The sequence below is a fragment of the Lates calcarifer genome, unplaced genomic scaffold, assembly GCF_001640805.2.
Source record: "Lates calcarifer isolate ASB-BC8 unplaced genomic scaffold, TLL_Latcal_v3 _unitig_5494_quiver_732, whole genome shotgun sequence".
Classification (NCBI taxonomy): Eukaryota; Metazoa; Chordata; class Actinopteri; family Centropomidae; genus Lates; species Lates calcarifer.
In genome coordinates, this window is record NW_026117562.1 from 122972 (window position 1) to 147693 (window position 24722).

The 24722-nt window shown below is 38.6% G+C and overlaps 3 protein-coding genes across 42 annotated transcripts in view; 1 reads left to right on the forward strand and 2 right to left on the reverse strand.

Annotated features, from left to right (window-relative positions):
* The window catches only part of LOC108874664 (NACHT, LRR and PYD domains-containing protein 1), a 49253-nt gene extending 37389 nt beyond the window's left edge, over positions 1–11864 (forward strand). For 13 of the 33 annotated variants that reach the window (XM_051068969.1, XM_051068967.1, XM_051068970.1 and 10 more), the window contains 3 exons: positions 10743–10812; positions 11322–11453; positions 11586–11725. The gene's annotated coding sequence lies outside the window, so the exon portion shown is untranslated. Of the gene's footprint in view, positions 1–10742; positions 10813–11321; positions 11454–11585 lie in introns of all 33 variants that reach the window. The other 20 variants (XM_051068961.1, XM_051068974.1, XM_051068960.1 and 17 more) reach the window with 7 other exon arrangements.
* LOC108874674 (uncharacterized) lies at positions 557–2766 on the reverse strand. Of its 4 annotated transcripts, none has more exons than XM_018663185.2 (2): positions 2631–2766; positions 557–2219 (listed from the first exon to the last, which is right to left on the reverse strand). In XM_018663185.2, the coding sequence occupies exon 2, from the start codon at positions 2205–2207 to the stop codon at positions 1110–1112; it is 1098 nt and encodes a 365-aa protein (XP_018518701.1). In that variant the 5' UTR covers positions 2208–2219; positions 2631–2766; the 3' UTR covers positions 557–1109. The 4 variants fall into 4 exon arrangements, with proteins under 4 accessions (XP_018518701.1, XP_018518700.1, XP_018518703.1 ...); XM_018663184.2 differs by having other exon boundaries at positions 2606–2761; XM_018663187.2 differs by having other exon boundaries at positions 557–2214; positions 2631–2727.
* On the reverse strand, positions 557–14459 carry LOC108874665 (uncharacterized). Of its 5 annotated transcripts, XR_007811468.1 has the most exons (3): positions 14286–14441; positions 12721–13701; positions 557–777 (listed from the first exon to the last, which is right to left on the reverse strand). XR_007811468.1 is itself a non-coding variant. In XM_018663173.2 (2 exons), exon 2 carries the CDS (start codon positions 13687–13689, stop codon positions 13015–13017), a length of 675 nt encoding a protein of 224 aa, XP_018518689.1. In that variant the 5' UTR covers positions 13690–13696; positions 14286–14459; the 3' UTR covers positions 12584–13014. The 5 variants fall into 5 exon arrangements, 4 of the variants coding, with proteins under 4 accessions (XP_018518689.1, XP_018518690.1, XP_018518688.1 ...); XM_018663173.2 differs by lacking the exon at positions 557–777 and having other exon boundaries at positions 12584–13696; positions 14286–14459; XM_018663174.2 differs by lacking the exon at positions 557–777 and having other exon boundaries at positions 12584–13696; positions 14311–14458.
* Positions 14460–24722: the final 10263 nt, after the last annotated feature.

Below are 24722 nucleotides of genomic sequence, written 5' to 3' on the forward strand. Positions count from 1 at the left end.
GTCATTTTGTGTTTCATTCTGTTCATTTTAAGTTTGTGGTGGCTTCGCATGTCATTGTGTTTGTTTTGCATCATTTTGTGTGTCTGTTCCTGGTCGTCCGTGATTGACTTCCGTGATTTATTTTTTTGACTATTTCCAGCATAAATTGCAGGTTCAGACCCGTTGCGTCTGTGTGTGGACCATCCATTGATCCTCTGTTGTGTATATTTGTGATTAGTGGTTTGTGGTGACTTGATACAAGATTGAACTCAGTTTTGTGTTAAGTACAGACTTGAAAACTAAATTGGATTTGAGCTCTGTGCCCCTCCACAGTGTACTCTGACCACTGTTCATCATTGATTGCCTTCATATGTCTTAAACGGACTCTGTTTTTATGCTTGTGAGACATGTTGAACCCCTGAGATGCGTTCAATGACAAACCAGGACTTTTCCTGGAGGTGTAGTAAAGTACTTAAGATATGTGTGGATTCAAAATCTGTCATCGTTTTCACCATATTGTTTGTTTAAAAACAACAACAACAACAGGCAGAGACAATAAGGTAATATCTGAAACAGATTGATATTTGTTTTCCAAACTTGTCATGTTTATTGCATATCAAGCATATTTCTGTTTTTACAGTATATTGACTTTGGACACTGATTCAAAGTACAATTACACAGTTTTAATCTGATGACCAGTATTGTAATGTGCTTCAGCAAGGCAGCTTTATTTATATATCACTGTTTAGATACGAAGCCATTCTTCACAGAGCCATGGATATATATAAAAAACTAGACCTTAAGAAGATATGAAATCACATTTAAAAGAGAACAGAATCAAGGCTTAGTTAATTAGGAGCTGATTGACTTAAGAAATGGCCATATACTTACAGTTATATCTGGAAAAGAGTAATCTTCAGAAATGTCACGGTACAAAGGGTTTTTTTTTTCACAAAGTCAGCAAAATAATTAAAATAGAATAATGCAAGCTCATTATCTGATGAAACGTCTGGTTCTGAATGACTCATTCAGCAACTGATAAAGACATAATGTTTGCTAATACAGCGCGTCATGCTTCATGCTAACTTACTCATTAATCATTAGCTGCATATGTTTGAGTGATATTACTGTTAACCTGATTTTCCCTTTTTTCTGTTTTTGTTTGAGGAGGTGGACGGTCGGTTGTTGTTTGATGGTCGGTTGTTGTTTGAGGAGGTGGACGGTCGGGTAATTTCCACTCTGACCCTGGCTCTGCGTTCTAAACTGTCCCTGAATGCCTCACGCATTTCGTTATCTGTAGTACCATCCTGAACAATGATCTGTGCTATAGTGCTGCTTCCTCCAGACGGACGTTGCCCGTTAATCTGGATTTGCAGGTTATAAAAATTACCAAAGGTGCTCTGTAGGTCAATGCGAAGATTATCCGACGTAATCAAGTTGGACCTGGGCCGCGTGCCAAGGGCTGGTTGCCATCGGTTAATCAAATCAAGTGCTTCCTCTAAGTAGCCATCGGATTGTCTAATGGCATTTTGGCCTCCTTCATCATAGAAAGTGATCTGTCTCCCATTCTGGTCCATCCTACTCCTGATCTCACTTCGAGGAGGTGCCCGTTTGGTGCGGTGTTGTGGGGAACATTTGCACTCTCTGGTACTGATGAGTCCACAGTAATCCCAGTCATCGTTGTCTGTTGTGTAGCACCAGCTGTAAGTTTGGCCATAGGCTCCACACTTGTGATTTGGGCGACAGGTCACATCTTTGTAGGTGTGGTCTGGATTAGAAGAGCAGTAGTCCCAGCCATCTTCAGTGTGGCACCAGAAGTACTTCCCAGACTCATGATACTGACAGTCGTCAGTGCAGTCCTTCAGATTTATGGTTTGATGAATCGTTGTCTTTGACTCCACTCGGCCACATCTGCCCCAGCCTCCTTTCTTCAGGCGACACGAGTAATAATCTCCTCCATATTTGTTACAGGGATAGTCTTCATCACAGGCGTTGCCTTTGTCATCAACATCTTTTCTTGGGGAGCAGTAACCCCAGCCCTTTGTGGAGTGGCACCAGTGGTAGTCGTACCCTCGCTCTTCACAGCCGTCATAACACTGCTCATCATGATCGGAGGTGAAATGTTTTAATGGACAGTCGTCGGTGCACGTGTCTCCAGAGGTGGGCCATGGTGAGAGGCAGAGGATGACAGTGAGGAACAGAGGGGGGAGTCTCCTTTGGTTCATCATTTCAGCTCTGTACTGCAGAGAGGGTAGTGGAGGAAGAAAGAGAAGAAACAACAGGAGGCAGAGTCTTTACAGTCATTCATTAGGTCATAGTTAAAGAAGCAACAACATCAGAGTCATGTCTACTCTGGAAAATGATTTAATTTAATTGATTTGAAAAAACTACTATTGTCTTTAATTCAAACTTGTTTGTTGTCTCAATTCAAACACATTGTTGCCAAGCTACAAACACCAGACTGAAAAATTCACATCGCAAACCATCATAAAACACAAGTGAAATGAATGTTTGGTTCAGAGTGTTGTACAAAAACCAGATAATGTACTTTTGAATTGTAAAGTCAATATGAAATGTATTTCTCAGTCTTTCAGTCTTACGAGAGAGAAAACCCTCATTTACCTACCTGAGGTTATTTCCTTGTACTTTACCTGCTGTGGTGAAGAAGGACGTCTAACAGATGCTGACTCAGATTTCTTCTCACTGCAAGCTGCTGTTGCAGTGAGTACAGTCTGAAGGGAATGACATTTTTATAGAGCAGAGTCTGACCATGGCCAAACCCTCAGAGTTGCACCATGTCCTTATTTCAACATGTCCCAAAGAAGGAAGGAGATGAGAAGGACATTCTGCAGTTTGATTTGGGAAGTTCAACATAGACTGTAGCGTTGATGTTGTAGCCTCATAACCTTTGCAGGTTTAATATTGACTGTTCAGTGCTTATGGACGATCATTTTGAATAGACAGACCTGCAGTCCTTATTAGTTTTAGTTGTGATTGATCATTTTCTGTGACCGTCTCCTGTGGTGTACCTCAAGGCTCCATCATAGGTCCTTTTTTATTTTCCTTTACAATTGATTTTCTAACAAAACACAGCTGTACTTCTTCATGAAACGGAACCTTCTGTCTCTTTTAACTTGACTTAAGTATATTAATCGCTGAATGGTCAAATATTTTTTTCCACACACATCTAGCACTGTATCCCTGATTATGGCTGATGTGTTGGTAAACCAGTTTACACACACAGTGTGTTTGTTTCCATCTGATGAATATTCACTCAATACTTTTAGCTCTGTTCTCCTGCTTTTGTGATGTGTAAACACCAGTAAGAGTGCTTAGTGAAGAAGTTACACATCTTGGAGATACGTGCTGTATGAATTTACCTTTCAAACAGACTAAATTGCATTTGAAAATATTTTGTAACAACTCTAGCATGTGTGATGCAACCTTTATGACTTTGTTGAATTCCTTCCCTGTTTCTGCTGAAATCTCTACCTTCAATCTGCAAGTCAGGATGAGGAGATGGATTTCATAAAACTGTCGAAAGCACAAACAAAACGGTTGCTCAGGACAGGGGGTCCAAGGGTAATTTAAGAGACAGAAGAAAAAACAACAGAGTTTTATTTATATAGCACAATATATACAACACAGTTTATCTAAAGTGCTTTAAACACGACAAACTCCATCGTCCTAGACTCCATCGCCCCCCTAAAAATGAAAACAATAAAGAGAAAGAGGCAAGCTCCATGGTTCAACTCCCAAACCCATTCACTGAAACAAACAGCACGTAGGCTCGAAAGAGTGTGGCGTTCCACCAAACTGGAAGAATCCCACTTAGCCTGGCAGGATAGTGTCAAAAGATATAAAAAGGCCCTCTGTAATGCAAGAGGTGCCTATTACTCATCATTAATAGAGGATAATAAGAACAACCCCAGGTTTCTCTTCAGCACTGTAGCCAGGCTGACATTTTATGAAGTTCTTTAATGATAAAATCTCTACCATTAGAGATAAAATTAATCACATCCTGCCTTTAATCAGTACAGATTTATGTCAAAACACAGGATCCATAGACTCAACTGCAAAACTTAACCTTGACTCTTTTTCTCCTATTGACCTCCCCCAGCTCATCAATTATCTCAGCATCTAAACCTTCATCTTGTCTCTTAGACCCCATCCCAACTAGGCTGCTTAAGGAAGCTCTGCCCTTAATTTGCAGTCCTGTATTAGATATGTTAAATCTGTCCTTGGTAACAGGTTATGTGCCACAGTCGTATAAAACAGCTGTAATCAAACCTCTTCTAAAAAAGCCCACTCTAGATCCAGATGTATTAACCAACTACAGACCTATATCTAACCTCCCCTTTCTTTCTAAGATCCTGGAGAAAGCAGTTGCAAAACAGTTGTGCGACTTTCTACAGGACAATAGTTTATTTGAGGATTTTCAGTCAGGATTTAGGTTGTATCACAGCACAGAGACAGCACTTGTAAAAGTTACAAACGACCTCCTGATAGCATCAGACAACGGACTTGTTTCTGTACTTGTCTTGTTAGATCTCAGTGCTGCTTTTGATACGATTGACCATCACATCCTTTTACAGAGACTGGAGCACTTTATTGGCATTAAAGGAAGTGCACTAAACTGGTTTAAGTCCTATCTATCTGATAGGCTTCAGTTTGTACAACAACTACTCCTCCATGTACACTCCTGGAAACTCTGGGAACCACCAGTAAACCAACTGATTGGTTTTGTTACACTTCATTGACAGATAAACCTGTGTATCATCTGCATAACAATGGAAATTTAGAGTGTTTCCTGATAATATTACCCAAGGGAAGCATATACGTAACTGTTAGTACAAATCCAGTTTAATGAACATATGAGGCACAGTGTAATGTTCAGAAGTGTCATGTGCAGCATGTTGGTAGTTGGCAGGTTGGCTGTAGTTAATTTTCAGAGAAGTCTACTTCAGTCTTTCAAAACTTTTCACTGAATCTTTGCTCAGCTGTTGCAGTGCACATTGTTCAGCTACGACTAATTAGTTGGAATTTACTGTTTTGTCTTATGTGTCATGATAAAGTCCTTATAGGCAAGTCTCACCACTCAACAGCCATCTTGTCAATGTCCCCAGGAGGTTATTTCAGGATAACATCACCAGATCCCTGTTTTTGTCTTTGTTTTTTTGTCTCTTTTGTCTCTTTTATAACTTTGTCCTTTGTTTCTGTTGCGCTTTTGACAGTTTAACCAAAACTGTTTCTTCATCCTGAGTTGCAGATTGAAGATTGAGATCTCAGAGGTAAAGGGGAAGTAAACGAAATCATAGGCTGTATGACACATGCTAGATCTTAAGGACGATAACGTTACAAAATATTTCCACTGAGATGCAGAAGGGTTTCAGTTTTGACACTTAAGTTTCACAAGGTATTAATTTGCAGCATTGTTTTATGTTGAGAGCCTTTCAGGACAATTAATGTTTGATCAACAGTGCAGGAAACCAGTGGAACACATTAACAAAGACACATCTACCATCATATCCCTGGTTATAGCTGATGTGTTTCTAAAACAGTTAACACATCCGGGAGACATTGTTGTGTTGAGTTGTAGAGGTGGATTTACACTATGAGAGCAGTGCAGCTACTGGACAGTTTACAGCGTGAACATGCTAAGGTTTAAGTAAAGGCAGAGCATGACTCAAGAAAGTTGGATAAATGCAGGCCAAGCAATCAGCCTCTGCTGACAGGCACAGTTTGAACGGGCACTACACTAATCCCTCTACAGTGACAACAAATTTAACTTTATATTTCCTGATGCTGATAAAACTTGTTTACACCTGGATGTGTAAGGCAGTAATGTCAGCTGTAGAGTCTGGAAGAGTTGTCAGGTAAAAACACCAAATCCAGATGCTGGTCACGATAATGACATTCATGAAAATGTGGATGACCGCCCACAAAGCTCTGATAATCTTATGAATGAACAATGTTTCAACAAATTATTGGAGCCTACTGTGCAGTTACATAAGTTGACCACTAAGTGGCACCCTTGCACCATTGCTCTGTACAGGACTTTGTTGACCTGAAGTTTCTTCAATGTAACATGTCAGTTTTCATAAAATTTATTTCACAAAACAAAAACAAGCAGCTGAGCTGTTGAGGTCCCTTTGATTCAGAGCAACAGAGTGCCTTGTGAGGGAGTGGTGTTTTGTCGTTCAGTTTCTGGACTGAAACATGCTGGGTTTTTTTGTCTGAATGTGTTTGATAACCTTAGTGATAACCTTTGATGTATGGGTTTACACTTGATTTAGTTATTCATACAGGTACTGATTTATTAAAAGCCCATCTAGGGCTGCATATATACTAGGCCCTACACCTCTGCCTTCAACCTTTCACCATCATTATATGACCATGGAATTCTTGGTTGTCAGTCCTTGTAAAAAGGATGGTAACTGGTACGTGGGTAATATTCGCTGTGAGTACTACATTTTCAATATAGTAATTGTTAAGGGTGTTTATATTTTAAGGATATTAGATAAAGCTGTAGAAAGGTCCCACACTTTATTTGTCAAGGCAGCCTAAAGGTTTAGATGCAAAGTGATGGATAACAAGATGTGCTGCCTGAAGTCCAGAGCTGCAGATACAGGTAGTTTAGGTGCAGAAAGGGACGTCATGAAAATAGTCAGTAGGCATTCAGATGATATTCAGATGAATGATATTTGTTTTCCAAACTTGTCATGTTTATTGCATACTGAGCATATTTTTTTCTGTTATTACAGTACATTGCCTTTGGACACTGATTCAAAGTGTAATTATACAGTTTTAATCAGGTGACCAGTATTGTAATGTGCTTCAGCAAGGCAGCTTTATTTATATACCACCATTCACACAAAGCCATTCAAAGAGCTTTACATATATAATATATTATATATATTAAAAATAAGAAGTTAAGAAGAAAAAAAATGCCTTTAAAAGAGAACAGAAACAAGGCTTAGTCTATTACAAACTGATTCACTAAAGAATTACTCTTTAAAGACTAAAATAAAATGGGCATAGAATTATATTTATTTATTTTTTTTTTAATTGTTCACAATAAATGTTCCAATACACAATGAATTAATGGCTATGAAGTTTCAACAACAACAGAAATAAATTTAAACTGCAAAAGAGTACAGCAATCTTCATAAATGTTATGGTACAAAGGTTTTTTATTCACAATTTAGCAATATAATGAAAATGGAATAATGTAAGCTCATTAACTGATGAAAGGTCTTGTGCTGAGTGACTCATTGATCAGCTGATGAAGTCAAAAATAGTTTGCTAATGCAGAGCTTCATGCTGACTTACTCAACCGGTCGAGGCAGATGGCTGCCCACCCTGTCCGGTTCTGCTCAAGGTTTCTGCCTCTTAAAAGGAGGTTTTTAAGATTAAGATAGTCTTTATTCACATGTTACAGCAGCAAGAAACAAGGGTGACCAAAATAGAAAAATAAAATATTTTCCTTGCCACAGTTGCCTAGTGCTGCTCATGGTGGGATCTGTTGGGTCTTTCTGTAAATTTTATAAGATAAAGAGTTCGGTCTAGACCTGCTCTATATGTACAGTGCCTCAAGATAAATTCTGTTGTGAATTGGTGCTTTATAAATAAAATTGACTTTACTTACACATTCTGCTACTTACTGACATCGTGATTTATGTGTATGCTGTCACAATCATTTGTTGCATATGTTTGAGTGGTAGTACTATCGGCGTCTACCTTTTTTATTCCCTCCATTTTTTTTTTTTTTTTTGTTCTTTGAGGAGGTGGGTTTCCATCCAAACCCTGACCCCATGGGTTAAACTGTAGTCGAAGGCCCAACGCATGTCCTCAGCTAAAGTCCCAAAAGGAGCTGTGATCTGTGCTATAGTGGTGCTCTCTCCAGGCTTACGTGGCTTGTTAATCTGGATTTGCAGGTTATGATATTCTTTTTCATCTCTATCTATCTTTCCCTGGTTGTCAATACGAAGATTTTTTGACTTAATCACTGTCCCAGCTTTGTCACCCAATAGAGCAACCTTATCATCTGTCCACTCATTAATCACACTCTCTACCGCTGATTATTGAAATGTATTCACAAAGCCTCAGCAATGAGCTGAGAACTAACTCTCTTCAAATGTATCCCTAAATATTGAAAGTAATGTCAAAAAAGGGTTGAGTTTGCTCCTCAAGTGAAAGTTACCTTCTGCTTTAGAGTTAAGCAAAGCCAGTTGAAAATAGATGTTTTATCTGCTGTGTTAGAGAGAGATGTTCAGTTCCTCTGTTTTCTTCTTGGTGCCAGGACTAAAAGGTGTTGTTCAAGTGACTGCAGCCAAAAGGAAGGGGACGTTTTAATACAGGAGAGTAAGACCATTGCCACACCCACAGTGCCCTTACCTGAGTAGTAGAATTCCCTCTTTTTAATTTATTCAAAAGTGAAGTCAAGATAAGATAAAGGGTCGTGAAGAATCCACCATTTTGTTCTTAGAGAAATACAGAGGAAGAAAAATATTTGGAGTTTACTTTAAGCCCTATATGCCAGTCATTCATGAAAACTGAACAGAAATTCTACACATTTTTAAGAGCAGGGACTGACTAAACATTGTAGTGGTATTTTGTATAAATGTCTTTTATTTAATCCGGTGTCAGCTGAGAACAACCATGTCTCCTACAAATTATCTGTATATATAACTAAACTGTTTTCAAATTCTGCTGTGGTGACAAACATAATTGCTGGCTGCTTATGTTTACAGTCACATTCAGTGCTGGCAGTTTGAGCAAAACAACCACACAAAGACAAGTCTATGCCAACATCGTCCCTGATGGGACTAATCACTAGAATTATCTTGAGCAGACATTGACTCTGAGGATGAAGTGTTTGTAGCCAATACAGCATTCATTTAAAAATCCACAGAGATATAACTGACATAACTGTTGACTAAAAAAATCTACTGCTGTTCCTGCTTGAAGTTTTAAGCTTGATGAGCAGGCACTTTCTAATTCTTACTCACAGAAATGAACAGAAGTTGTTTTTTTCTCCTCGTAGCTGTAATGAACTTCTATAGTAGACCTGTATTTTCCTTGTGTATGTACAGTTCACATCTCTGCACACTTTTGCTTTTGTCTTGGAGTAAACACACTACTGTGGCTGTGTCTTTGTTGAACGTGTAATGTGAAGCAGAGTCACGTCATAGAAACACAAACATAAGATAAAGTACTTTGGATATATTTGAAAGTGCAGAGATGCACCATGCTTTTATCTGAAAATTCAAAACATTCAAATTCATTCATGCAAAAATGAAACAGACACTGAAGCACATCTTCTTTTGTTCATTACCTTTTATGTATTTTATAGATCAGAGAGAAAGGCCTTTGACAGACTGCTGACATGTCCAGGGTGTAATAATAACAATATATTGTTTAGTTTTAAAGGAAAAAGTATCATTAAAATCTACATGAATGATTTAAGTTGCCCTTTAATATGGTGGAAAATAAAGTAATCCCTTGCATTTTTGAGTGTGATCGCACTGTGGTCTATAGAAAAATAATGATCACAAAATATCACCAGTTAAACCAGAATCATAGTGATCTGAACAGAAGTCAATGTGAAGCCACCAACCGGCTGTGTTAGGATTTTATCTGTATCCATCCAGACCCTCATCAGTCCGGCTCAGACTGTTACTGGTTCTTTTTCGTTACTAAATAACTGGAGTTTTAACATTTTTTCATCTTTTTAAGGACTACATACAGACAGCTTTCATTTTAGTCTCTGAGTAACAGTTCACTATCAGCTTTACCAGCGCACTGTGGTTGGGTTAAACATGTTGGAAAGCTGTGGAAAACTGTTGAAAATGTGTTTTTTCTAAGGGCTTGTTGAGCAGGTGATCTGATAAAGAAAAGATAAAGGCCAATGGCTTTTACTTTATAATGCACTTAGAGTAACAGGCGTCATTGTTTACTCGAGCTGCCTAAATTCAGAGGATTTGTGTGTGTGTGTGTGTGTGTCGCACATGCACTTAGCATGCAGCCCTGCCCCAGACAGAGAGGTCAGAGAAGCAGCGCAAACAGAAGTGATAAATGGGCCGCCACAAATAAAGCAATGTTCAGGAAACAATGGACATGACCCTAGCTCCTACTCATAAGATTAGGCGCACTATCTCAAAAAATGGTTGCAACATGCAACTAATTGGTTGCAGTCTGGAGCCCTACAACATTCTAGATGGGACATACCATAGAACTGGACTGAGCAGAGACTGACTCTGAGGTCAAGTGTCAAGTAGAGTAAACACACTACTGTGGCTGTGTTGTGTTTCAGAGTCTTCAAAATTGGCAAATACATTTTAGAAAAAGCCAAACCTGAATTCTATTATAGTGCAGATGTTGATGTCTAATAAGCATTTTTCTAAAGCAGGATACATGCATTTGAACTGAATACAACAATGATGAGGAAGAGATTCTGACAAACGGTGTCTTTGTTATCTTGCATGACAATAAGGACTTGATGTGTTTCAGTGTTTGGTCACTTGTATGAAACTCTGTAGTATAAAGTGGATATACTGAACATGTAATGTGAAGCAGAGTCACGTCATAGAAACACAAACATAAGATAAAGTACTTTGGATATATCTGAAAGTGCAGTAGGAGATTAGCCTAACACTCAGAGATGCACCATGCTTTTATCTGAAAATTCAAAACATTCAAATTCATTCATGCAAAACTGAAGCATATCTTCATTTGTTCACTACCTTTTATGTTTTTTATAGATGCCTGCCTCATCAATGATGGAGATGATGTTACAGAGGACAGGAGCCATGTTTACTCCTTCACCTCCAGGTACAGCTGAGTGTTGGCGACAAGTTTGATGAGATTCCCAAAGTTGATCATTTTCTTCTGTTAACTGAATTTAGCCCATATGTTATATAAAAAGTTAATTATCAACACAATGCGGTTATTCTGTCAGTACAAACATTTGTATTGATTACATATAATATAAAAAGCATTTTTTTTCCCATTTCATAATTGTCAGTTTGTTTTTCTTCATTTTGGCCTTTTCCAACCAAAGTTAGTTCAAATTTTAAGTGATTTTAGAGAAGTAAATCAAATGACAACACATTTCCATCCACTGCTGTTGTGTAAATATCAGGAGCTGGTGGAGTTAATTCTCCAGTCAGAGCAGCTTCTTCTGTCCAGTCAGTCCAGGACCAGTTAGTCCACACACTGGTTTCTGTGGGGATTTAGTGTCTTTTACTTTACTGGGGACATTAATACCCATAATTTCTCTGTGCTTTTATTCTGAAGGTTTAAAAGTTCCTGATGTTTTCTGTTTCTGTTTTTCTCCTCAGGACTCAGAGTTGAAGCAACCTTTAACTGATGATCAAATGTTCTCTGTGTAAAAACTGAAAACATCCTTTCTTCAGGAGCAGTGATTCTGTGTTGGACAGGAAACCTTGTTGAACAGTGGCCTACAGCACAAAGTTTGTCACTGTATTGAATTTTTAAAAACATTTTTAAAAGCCTAGTTTAAGTGCAGTTGGATTCTCTAAATACCACAGTTCTCTTTTCCTAATTCCTGATCAGTTCTCCTTCACATCTTTCCTTCACCTCAGGACGTTTTCCATCGAGGTCGAGGAGAGGTGAATAGCAGAGGAGTTTTGAAGTATTCAACCACTGCCCTGAGTTTGTCGAACGCAAGTGAGGCTGGAGGCTGATCACACTTGTGAAGAAGGTAAGGCTAACAAGCTAAGTAATTAGCAGTAAGCATTAGAATTAGCCTTCTCTTTTGATGATAGCTTTTGGCCTTATTTCCCTTTTCTATCGTTTTAATAGCGTGGGTAAGAGTGTGTTTGTGTTTCTGGGACTTCAACGTCTCTGACATGAGTTGTGGTTCCGTAACATGGATGGATGTTAAGACAGTGAACACCTCTTTACATCTCTGTGTTCACTTTACAGACACTGTGCGTCTCTGTCATTTTGTGTTTCATTCTGTTCATTTTAAGTTTGTGGTGGCTTAGCATGTCATTGTGTTTGTTTTGCATCATTTTGTGTGTCTGTTCCTGGTCGTCCGTGATCGACTTCCGTGATTTATTTTTTTGACTATTTCCAGCATAAATTGCAGGTTCAGACCCGTTGGGTCTGTGTGTGGACCATCCATTGATCCTCTGTTGTGTATATTTGTGATTAGTGGTTTGTGGTGACTTGATACAAGATTGAACTCAGTTTTGTGTTAAGTACAGACTTGAAAACTAAATTGGATTTGAGCTCTGTGCCCCTCCACAGTGTACTCTGACCACTGTTCATCATTGATTGCCTTCATATGCCTTAAACAGACTCTGTTTTTATGCTTGTGAGACATGTTGAACCCCTGAGATGCGTTCAATGACAAACCAGGACTTTTCCTGGAGGTGTAGTAAAGTACTTAAGATATGTGTGGATTCAAAATCTGTCATCGTTTTCACCATGTTGTTTGTTTAAAAACAACAACAACAACAGGCAGAGACAATAAGGTAATATCTGAAACAGATTGATATTTGTTTTCCAAACTTGTCATGTTTTTTGCATATCAAGCATATTTCTGTTTTTACAGTATATTGACTTTGGACACTGATTCAAAGTACAATTACACAGTTTTAATCTGATGACCAGTATTGTAATGTGCTTCAGCAAGGCAGCTTTATTTATATATCACTGTTTAGATATGAAGCCATTCTTCACAGAGCCATGGATATATATAAAAAAGTAGACCTTAAGAAGATATGAAATCACATTTAAAAGAAAACAGAATCAAGGCTTAGTTAATTAGGAGCTGATTGACTTAAGAAATGGCCATATACTTACAGTTATATCTGGAAAAGAGTAATCTTCAGAAATGTCACGGTACAAAGGTTTTTTTTTTCACAAAGTCAGCAAAATAATTAAAATGGAATAATGCAAGCTCATTATCTGATGAAACGTCTGGTTCTGAATGACTCATTCAGCAACTGATAAAGACATAATGTTTGCTAATGCAGAGATTCATGCTTCATGTTAATTTGCTCATTACTGTTTCCCATTCTGGTCCCCCCTCCTCTCGATTTCTCTTTGAGGAGGTGCCCGTTTGGTGCGGTGTTGTGGGGAACATTTGCACTCTCTGGTACTGATGAGTCCACAGTAATCCCAGTCATTGTTGTCTGTTGTGTAGCACCAGCTGTAAGTTTGGCCATAGGCTCCACACTTGTGATTTGGGCGACAGGTCACGTCTTTGTAGGTGTGGTCTGGATTAGAAGAGCAGTAGCCCCAGCCATCTTCAGTGTGGCACCAGGAGTACTTCCCAGACTTATGATACTGACAGTCATCAGTGCAGTCCTTCAGCTTTGTGGTTTGATGAATCGTTGTCTTTGACTCCACTCGGCCACATCTGCCCCAGCCTCCTTTCTCCAGGCGACACGAGTAATAATCTCCTCCATATTTGTTACAGGGATAGTCTTCATCACAGGCGTTGCCTTTGTCATCAACATCTTTTCTTGGGGAGCAGTAACCCCAGCCCTTTGTGGAGTGGCACCAGTGGTAGTCGTACCCTCGCTCTTCACAGCCGTCATAACACTGCTCATCATGATCGGAGGTGTAATGTTTTAACGGACAGTCGTCGGTGCACGTGTCTCCAGAGGTGGGCCATGGTGAGAGGCAGAGGATGACAGTGAGGAACAGAGGGGGGAGTCTCCTTTGGTTCATCATTTCAGCTCTGTACTGCAGAGAGGGTAGTGGAGGAAGAAAGAGAAGAAACAACAGGAGGCAGAGTCTTTACAGTCATTCATTAGGTCATAGTTAAAGAAGCAACAACATCAGAGTCATGTCTACTCTGGAAAATGATTTAATTTAATTGATTATTACAGTATTCTATACTGAAAATATTAATAAGAAAACTTATGGTATCTAACCTGGAGATGCATTTGTTGCCTCTGTTCAGTTACATGGTCTAGTTTTAATCAGTTTTTCTGGAGCTACAAAGCTTTGAAATATTTGAAAGTTACCAGGACTAATGAGACTTTAGTATAGACCCAGTAAGAAAATATAAATATATATGTACAGGAAAGAAAAAAACTACTATTGTCTTTAATTCAAACTTGTTTGTTGTCTCAATTCAAACACATTGTTGCCAAGCTACAAACACCAGACTGAAAAATTCACATCGCAAACCATCAAGTGAAATGAATGTTTGGTTCAGAGTTTTGTACAAAAACCAGATAATGTACCTTTGAATTGTAAAGTCAATATGAAATGTATTTCTCAGTCTTTCAGTCTTACGAGAGAGAAAACCCTCATTTACCTACCTGAGGTTATTTCCTTGTACTTTACCTGCTGTGGTGAAGAAGGACGTCTAACAGATGCTGACTCAGATTTCTTCTCACTGCAAGCTGCTGTTGCAGTGAGTACAGTCTGAAGGGAATGACATTTTTATAGAGCAGAGTCTGACCATGGCCAAACCCTCAGAGTTGCACCATGTCCTTATTTCAACATGTCCCAAAGAAGGAAGGAGATGAGAAGGACATTCTGCAGTTTGATTTGGGAAGTTCAACATAGACTGTAGCGTTGATGTTGTAGCCTCATAACCTTTGCAGGTTTAATATTGACTGTTCAGTGCTTATGGACGATCATTTTGAATAGACAGACCTGCAGTCCTTATTAGTTTTAGTTGTGATTGATCATTTTCTGTGACCGTCTCCTGTGGTGTACCTCAAGGCTCCATCATAGGTCCTTTTCTATTTTCCTTTACAATTGATTTTCTAACAAAACACAGCTGTATTTCTTCATGAAACGGAACCTTCTGTCTCTTTTAACTTAAAGTATATTAATCGCTGAATGGACAAATGTTTTTTTCCACACCCATCTAGCACTGTATCCCTGATTATGGCTGATGTGTTGGTAAACCAGTTTACATACACAGTGTGTTTGTTTCCATCTAATGAATATTCACTCAATACTTTTAGCTCTGTTCTCCTGCTTTTGTGATGTGTAAACACCAGTAAGAGTGCTTAGTGAAGAAGTTACACATCTTGGAGATACGTGCTGTATGAATTTACCTTTCAAACAGACTAAATTGCATTTGAAAATATTTTGTAACAACTCTAGCATGTGTGATGCAACCTTTATGACTTTGTTTTCCTTCCCTGTTTCTGCTGAAATATCCTCCTCTGCAGATCAGGATGAACAGATGGATTTCATAAAACTGTCAAAAACACAAAACAAAACTGTTGCTCAGAAACAGAGGAGCACATTATATACAACACAGTTTATCTAAAGTGCTTTAAACACACAAAAGAAAAGAGACAAACACAAAAGAAGATGAAAGAAAAATAAAAACAGGATGAGGAGAATAATAACAGTAGTGGAAGAGAGATGAGCCACAAAATAGTCCCATTCTCTCTTGCCTACACTGTTAGAGACAGAGCTGAATTAAAACTCCTGATGTTTGTCTACAGAGTGTTAAATGGTCTTGACCCTTCTTATCTAACAAAGACTCAAAGACTTTTGTCTGTCCCATGATCCAGGACTAAGTACTATGAGGACATGACTCTTTATAACTGCCCCAAAACAATGGGGTTCTCCTCCTCCCTCCACAATATTCTCTTTATCTCTGCTTTAGTCTGTTTAACTCAGGTTAGTATGAAGTTGAATTATTACAATTGTTTTTCCACAGCAGAGCTAAATACACCACTTACTTTTATTACCACACTACAGTCCTGTACACTCAGTTGGCTGTGAACAGTATAAATAAATTCAGGATCTACTGTTAAAGAATAAAAAAATAACCTCTCATCTTCCTAGGGCTGGTGAAGGTGTCAGGAGAGATGAGACTCTGTTGAAGGCCAAGTAACTGTTAGTATAAATCCAGTTTAATGAACATATGAAGCAGGGTGTAATGTTCAGAAGTGTCATGTGCAGCATGTTGGTAGTTGGCAGGTTGGCTTCAGTCAGACTTCAGTCTTTTAAAACTTTTCACTGAATCTTTGCTCAGCTGTTGCGGTGCACATTTTTCAGCTACAACTAATTAGTTGGAATTAAATGTTTTGTCTTATGTGTCATGATAAAGTCCTTATAGGCAAGTCTCACCACTCAACAGCCATCTTGTCAATGTCCCCAGGAGGTTATTTCAGGATAACATCACCAGACCCATGTTTTTGTTTTGTTTGTCTCTTTTCTAACTTTGTCCTTTGTTTCTGAGGAAGTGTTTTGTGCTTTGGACATTTTAATGAAATCTGTTTCCTCTTCCTGAGCTGCAGATTGAAGATTGTGATCTCCGAGGAAAAGGGGAAGTAAACAAAATCATACAGGATGTATTACACATAACATATACATAACATGTTACAAAATATTTCCACTGAGCTGCAGAAGGATTTCATATTTCCTGATGCTGCTAAAACTTGTTTACACCTGGATGTGTAAGGCAGTAATGTCAGCTGTAGAGTCTGGAAGAGTTGTCAGGTAAAAACACCAAATCCAGTTGCTGGTCATGATAATGACATTCATGAAAATGTGGATGACCGCCCATAAAACTGTAATTATTGGAGCCTAATGTGCAGTTACATAAGTTGACCACTAAGTGGCACCCATGCAGGATTGTTTGTGTTTCTTCACTATAAAATGTTACTTTTCTTAAGATTTATTTCATTAAAAAACAAACTAAATTAGTTATTGCTGAGCTTTTGACAGTGACACTGAGCAAAATGATGCCTGACGAGTGCCTCATCAAGACGAGGCTTCAGTACAGACTATTCTGAATGTGTTTAAAACACATCGTTAGTGATAACCTTCGTCATTTATTCATACCTTTGTTAGTTATTTGTACAAGTAGGAATTTATTAATAAAGTTTAAGGTCACAACATCTTGACCACTTTAAAAATGATGGATAACTGCCAGAAGTCCAGAGTTACAGATACAGGTAGTTTAGGTGCAGAAAGGGACGTCATGGAAATAGTGAGTAGGCATTCAGGTAAAATGAGATGAGGCTTTGAAGCAGAAGGAAGCTTTTATTGTGGTGGTTTGATAATATACATCTGTCTTTTCTCTGTTTCAGAGAGAAAATATTAAATGAATTGGAAACAAAAACAATAAATGATATGAATGTTAGGTGAATTCTTGAGTCAAGAATGACTCAAGAATTCACACGCTAATTATGACAAAATTTCACACAAATGTCTAATAGGACAAAATGATTAAGTGATGACATTTTACATCCAATGGGTCAAAAGTGAACCTCACTGAGGCATCATAATGTTCTACAAAAGCACTTTTCTGGTCATTATTTTGGAATAAAAGGGGAGATTGTGACCATATTTCCTGCCTCTGCTCTGGTTGGTGGAGGCCGTAATTCTAGTTATTCTATTTCTTAGGGAGGAGAGGAGTGGAGCTTTAGCCAAACAGAATGGGCAGTAGCTTGAGCCACCAAAGCCACTAACCTGTAACCTGCAAGTCCCTGCAAATCTGTTTGACCTAAATCATATCATGGCAGTTTCAAGACCCTGTACCTATCTGCTACCCTAACCACGGCCCCTTCTTCTTCGATTGCTTCTTTGATTGCTTCTTTGATTGCTTTTTTGGTTGCTGCTTAGGTTGATTCTTAGGTTGATTCTTTGATTGATTTTTGGTTGCTTCTTAGGTTTCCTCTTTGGTTGCTTGTTTGATTGCTTCTTTGATTGCTTCTTCGATTGCTTCTTTGGTTGCTTCTTAGGTTTCCTCTTTGGTTGCTTCTTTGGTTGCTTCTTAGGTTTCCTCTTTGGTTGCTTCTTTGATTGCTTCTTTGGTTGCTTCTTAGGTTTCCTCTTTGGTTGCTTCTTCTGTTGCTTCTTTGATTGCTTCTTTGGTTGCTTCTTAGGTTTCCTCTTTGGTTGCTTCTTTGGTTGCTTCTTAGGTTTCCTCTTTGGTTGCTTCTTTGGTTGCTTCTTCGATTGCTTCTTTGGTTGCTTCTTTGGTTGCTTCTTTGGTTGCTTCTTCTGTTGCTTCTTCCCCTGCTGTTAATGGCTGCTATGGATGGGCTGGTGTTGCGCCTAGGTTGTATATCATCTGAGACACAATAAGGTGTAACTTGTCCATTAGTTGAGCAGCTGGTGCACTGCATTGGATTATTTGTTTGATCATCTGGCTTTTTACAACGGAATATGTTCTCAAGTTCGAGACCTGATTTACTCACAAGGTTTTGAAGGGCTTCAGCTCTCTGCGCCTCAGTAGTGGACATGTTGGATTCTTGGATATGGATATGAGAGTAAACACAAAAGCATAATGTTTCCATTTCTTAATGAGACTTAGATTTCTAAGGATGTTTTGGGATGTGTTTCACTTGTACATTTATGGTAACATGGGGATCCGAGGACATAGAAAAGCAACAAAATCGTGATCATGATCAAAAATTGTTTTTATCATCCCAGTCTTTAAAGTTTTGTAGTACACGATACTCAGCATGAATATCATCTCCTTTTTTCCCTGGCTAAATTTGGCTGCACTATCCTGTCTACCATATACACATTGCCCTCTCGTTATTGTTTCATTAACACTGACACCGTTCTCAGTGGTGAGGATTTGGTTGAAATCATAACTTCCTGGCTTGTTCTCCTTCTCTGGGATGCTCACTGCCATACTGAACATCCTCCTGGCATTGAACCTGTAAAAGGAAATATACACAGAGTATTACTAGGTTGCATGACATCAATGCAACAGAAATGAGATCATGAGACTTGTCTACAAGTCCAGTCAATAGAAAATCTAAATACGAGATCCAAAAATGTATACTCTTTAGTAGGGATGTCTCCCCAGCCATTTACACATGATTGTAAATTGTGTCCACATGCTTTTGTTTACATGGGATGTTGATGGAGCAGTGCTGTCACAATTTGTACTAAGAGGAACAATTGTGTGCAGAGTGGGTAATACTCTCCATTTAATGACATACGTTTGTTTTGTATTTTGCCACTGTGCCTTCAATGTACTGAATAACCTGACAATTGAGTTGATTCATATACAGTCAATGACAATTTACTTTACTTTAGAAAGCTGTTACACCAGCATGATACAAATGTTAACATTTACTTTTCCTCTTCCTGCCAAATTGAAGCAACCTTCTGCTCCCATATTTATACCACAAACTTTGAAATGTGTTCTTGAATCTGAAGAAATTACATTACATACTATAAATTGACTCTGCACTCTTTAAGTTTCATACCTCCACCTGGTGAGCATGTATGCACAGAAACCAACTCAAGTCAAGTCAATTTTATTTATATAGCGTCAATTCACAACAGAAGTTATCCTCGAGGCACTGTACATATAGAGCAGGTCTAGACCCGAACTCTTTATCTTATAAACCTTTACAGAGAGAGATCCAACAGATCCACCATGAGCAGCACTAGGAGACTGTGGCAAGGAAAAACAGAAATCTCGAGCAGAACCAGACTCAGGGTGGGCGGCCATCTGCCTCAAACAAGTCATCGATATCGATGATGTGCTGAAGCCTGGCTGCAAGAACCAGTTTTAAGGGACATTAAATGTCACCTCCTTGCAGAGGCGTAACTACCATAAATGTAGTTAATGCAGGTGCATTGACCATATCAAAAGAACTCAAACATCTCCAGCACTGAGTACAGTATACATTAGGCAACTGCACTTAAATGGTTAGCAGTAAGTATTTATACTTATACTGCTATTAGTTGTATTGCTGTGTTAGCAGTTAATACTTTAATTATCACTACTATCATTACTACTGCTGTATTACTGGCCTCATCTTACATCTGATATGGAACCTGTGTTTATGCTATGTTCTTCTTTCGCTATTCTCTACCCCCTCTCCCCCCTCTCCCCTCTCTCTCCTTCTTAACCCAACCGGTCGAGGCAGATGGCCGCCCACCCTGAGTCCGGTTCTGCTCGAGGTTTCTGCCTCTTAAAGGAAGTTTTCCTTGCCACTGTCTCCTAGTGCTGCTCATGGTGGATCTGTTGGTCTCTCTCTGTAAATACCTATTTTAAAGAGTACGGTCTAGGACCTGCTCTATATGAAAAGTGCCTTGAGATGACTGTTGTTGTGATATGACACTAATAAAATAAAATTGAATTGAATTGAATTGAATAATAATGTGTTAACCAAGTCATCTGCTCCACAGTGTCCTTGATGTCATTCATTCACCAACACATGTAATAGTTTTACACATACAAGGCATGTACTTATTGACTCATACCTCTCTGTTACATTTCTAAATTATGTCTAAATAAGGAGTAATGGACAGTTTGAGTTTCAAAAATGGTGCCAAAGTGGAATTCTGGGTTATGATATATTGTGATGGGCAGGACCCACTTTAACCATCTTGTACTGGGACCTGTTGCTGACTCGTTACACCACCTGAAATTAGTGAGGTAGATTAAGGGAAAAATTGTACTAGTTACATCTCTGTACTGCTCGTCTGCTATTCCACTTCCAAAGGTGATCGAGCATTTTCCCTTCATGGCCCAAAACAGTGGAATAGTTTGCCACTAACAATTAGAGCTTGTTCCACTGATATATTTAGAAGAAGGCTAAGGACCTGTCTTTTTTCTGTACCTGGTTAATTGTCATTAAGACATGATTCCATCTTTTCTTTGTTTTTATTTGGTCTCTGTACCTTGCTGTTTATTATTTTATCCAGATATTCTAAGGTTTTATTATTTTACTTACATCTTTTTATTTATGGCTGTGTTCACAGACTGCTTCACAATAAAATCTTTCCAGGGGCTCTTTGGTGAAGGGTTCTCAATACGAAACACCAGAGAGGGAAATGTGTCATTGTGGGACTAATAAAGGATTATCTTATTAGTAGTGGACTTTATTACAGCTCTAAGCACATATTAAATGAGAGTGATGGTAGATGGGTGATCAAGATCAGTGAGCAGCTCACTAAGCAAGAGGAAAACCTGCCAATGACTGCAATACTACACTAGATAAAAAATGCTCTGTCCACTCTAGTTTGAGTTCCTTGTATACAGTATTATATAATGTTTTAGAACTAGTGGACTTACTTCTCCCAGATCGCATCTACAATTTTGGCGAGTTCATTCTGGTCCACAGCAAAACTGTTTCCAGCAAACAGCAACAAAGACAAAGTCAGAGCCGTCCAGGAGAATCCAGTCATCTGAACACAAGATCGACAACACATTATTTTAAAAATATATTCAGCTGCTGTAGGTGTCTTTTGCACCTGTTTAACACAGGGACATAACACCAAGCTACCCATATACCTGATTTATTTATCAGTGTGATCTGAGGGTGGTACCAGCGGAAAGACTGTGCTACTGAAATCAAATCAGCTCTGAAGCTGTGCTTTGAGCCTGATCCCAAAAACAATACAACATGTGATACTTAGCATATTAACGTCCTGATATTGTGAGTGAGCATGTCAACATGTTGACATTTCTAATTGTTAGAACCCTGCTCAGAGTACAGCAGACTTAGGCCGTTACTTGTTAAGGTATCATCTCATGAATTCAACTTGAAATTTTGACCTGCTGGTGGTGTCAGTTATTAGGTCATTAGGATTCTTTGATCTAGGATCAAAATTAATTACAGTCCATTAAATAGTTTTTAAAACATTTTCTTAATGACAGAAAAAACATCATGATCATCCCTGCACAAGCAGGCCAACAGTTTGTGGTAAAAACTTGTAATAATGACTAATCCTTTGCACTTAGTTCCAGTACATTTGATCATCAACATTAATCTTTGCTCCTGGAGTCGCAAGTCGCCAAGCAATCACTCCCTGCTGACAGACACATTTTGAACAGGCACTACACTAGTCTCTCTATGAGAACAAACAAATCTTAACTGAATATTCCTGGTGCTGTAAAAGGTGTTTGCATCTGCAGAAGTGTTTGGAAACACCACAGGAAAAAGTGCCTGTATTGTTTCAATTTAGCTTCAATCTAGCTGTTTAACCATCTGCATGGAACTGTTGTGAAACAGAGTTGTTGCCACAGATGTAATAATTTGATAATGGTAAAGGCTAAAACACGGAGAAACAGCAGCTGAATTAATGAAACTTTTCATGACCAATGTTTCAACAAAGTATTGGAGCCTGGCATGCAGTTACCTGAGTTGACCACTAAGTGGTGTCCTTGCACCATTTACTCACGCATTATTGGCATGGCCAACAATTTAATGTGGCAAATGAATTTTAAATTTATTAGTTGAAGGTATTTTTAAAATGTTTTGAAACTTTTACTTTTAATGACTAATCTTTTGCACTTAATTCCAGTACATTTGATAACTAACATTAATCTTTGCTCCTGGAGTCGCCAGTAAAGATTTATGTCCCACACTTGGCCTGCCTTTGTAAAAACTGGAATAGAAAGTTGTGTCCAACTTCAACAGGTTCAGAATCATGGCAGTACTTACCTTCACTGCTGCTGCCAACAGGTTCTGATCTAAAACAGAAAGGACACCACACCCACAGATGGAAATTACAAACGGTGTTTAATTTAAACTGTTAGTTCACTGATAAGAACGTTTGGACCCTCAGCCTCTAGACCAATTAAAACATGATTTAAAAATCACATTCTGCACATTTTCTAACTTTGTCCTTTGTTTCTGAGGAAGTGTTTTGTGCTTTTGACATTTTCATGAAATCTGTTTCCTCTTCCTGAGCTGCAGATTGAAGATTGTGATCTCAGAGGAAAAGGGGAAGTAAACAAAATCATACAGACTGCATTACACATGACATAAATAATACATAACATGTTACAAAATATTTCCACTGAGATGCAGAAGGATTTCAGTTTTTAATAGGAGTGATTTAAGTTTCACAAGGTATTAATTTGCAGCATTGTTTTATGTTGAGAGCCTTTCAGGACAATTAATGTTTGATCAACAGTGCAGGAAACCAGTGGAACACATTAACAAACACATCTACCATCATATCCCTGGTTATAGCTGATGTGTTTCTAAAACAGTTAACCAGGAGACATTTGGAGTTGTGGAGGTGGATTTATACTACGAGAGCAGTGCAGCTACTGGACAGTTTACAGCGTGAACATGCTAAGGTTTAAGTAAAGGCAGAGCATGAAGAAAGTTGGATAAATGCGGGCCAAGCAATCAGCCTCTGCTGACAGGCACAGTTTGAACGGGCACTACACTAATCCCTCTACAGTGACAACAAATTTAACTTTATATTTCCTGATGCTGATAAAACTTGTTTACACCTGGATGTGTAAGGCAGTAATGTCAGCTGTAGAGTCTGGAAGAGTTGTCAGGTAAAAACACCCAAATCCAGGCGCTGGTCACGATAATGACATTCATGAAAATGTGGATGACCGCCCACAAAGCTCTGATAATCTTATGAATGATCAATGTTTCAACAATTATTTGAGCCTAATGTGCGGGTACATAAGTTGACCACTAAGTGGCACCCTTGCAGCATTTTTGTGCAGGACTCTATAGTTCTGAAGTTTCTTCACTATAAAATGTTACTTATCTTAAGATTTATTTCATTGAAAAGCAAACTAAAGTAGTTATTGCTGAGCTGTTGACAGTGACACTGAGCAAAATGATACCTGACGAGTGCATCACTGGTGGTGTGGTTACAGGTGCAACAGGTGCCACTGAGCTAATTTCTGACCACACCTGACAAAACCCAGCATCAGAGGTGAAACAGGCTTGAAACTTTCCAAAAACGTTGTTAAACCAACTCTGAAACTCTCTAGATGTTTAATGTTACACCCTCGAGTTCTCAGATCTCTACTGTTTATTATTTAAAGTCCAATCACAAAGTAAAGTGTCAGCAGTGAGCTGAGGAGTAATTTCCTTAAAATGTATTCCTAATATTTGAAAGTAATATCATGGTAAATGTTCAGCTTTGCTCCTCCAGCAGAACATCTTTTTAGAGTTAAGCTGATTTGTCAGAAAATAAATAGCAAAGACTTGACAACAACATTTGACATTTTCTTTAAAAAATCAACTTCAGAATGTAAACCTTGGCTTTAGAAACATGTAACAACCTTAGTAGATTAATTGATAATGAAAATAATCATTACTTGCAGCCGAAGTCTTTGCCCTGAGGACTGAAAATTTTATTTCATGTACCTGCTCTGGTGGTGACAGGTGTCTGAAGGATTGAAGTCGTCAGTCCTTCTTGTGTTCAGGGGAAGGTGTAGCTGTAGTGAACACTGTCAGGAGGAAGTGATTTTATTTTTATAGAGGACAGAGAGACCATGACCAACCCTCTCACAGTTGCATTGTAACCTTATTTGACCTAAACTATCAAAAAGTAGGAGGAGGAAGATTAGAATAATTTGTAAATTATAATTGAAGAAGTCTTTAAGGTAAACGCTCATGTTGTTTTATTAGCATTGATGCAAAATCACTTCCAGGCTGGACTATTGTAATTCATTATTATCAGGCTGCCCCAACAAGTCTCTGAAGACTCTGCAGTTGATCCAAAATGCTGCAGCACCATTACTGATCACTGACAGGACCCAGTTTCTCCACTCAGTTGTCACCTAGTGCTGCTCATGGTGGGAACTGTTGGGTCTCCTGTTGTAAATGTAATAATATAAAGAGTACGGTCTACACCGCTCTATATGAAAAATGCCTTGAGATAACTTCTGTTGTGATTCGGCACTACAAATTAAAATGGAATTAAGTTGTATTTCTTTGTCTTGAGTGTCTGATAGTAAACCAAACATAAGGTCAGTGTGTCTTGTATTCCTGAAACCCTGCAGTAAGATGAAAATGGCTGTGAAGCCAGATGTGGCCTGTATG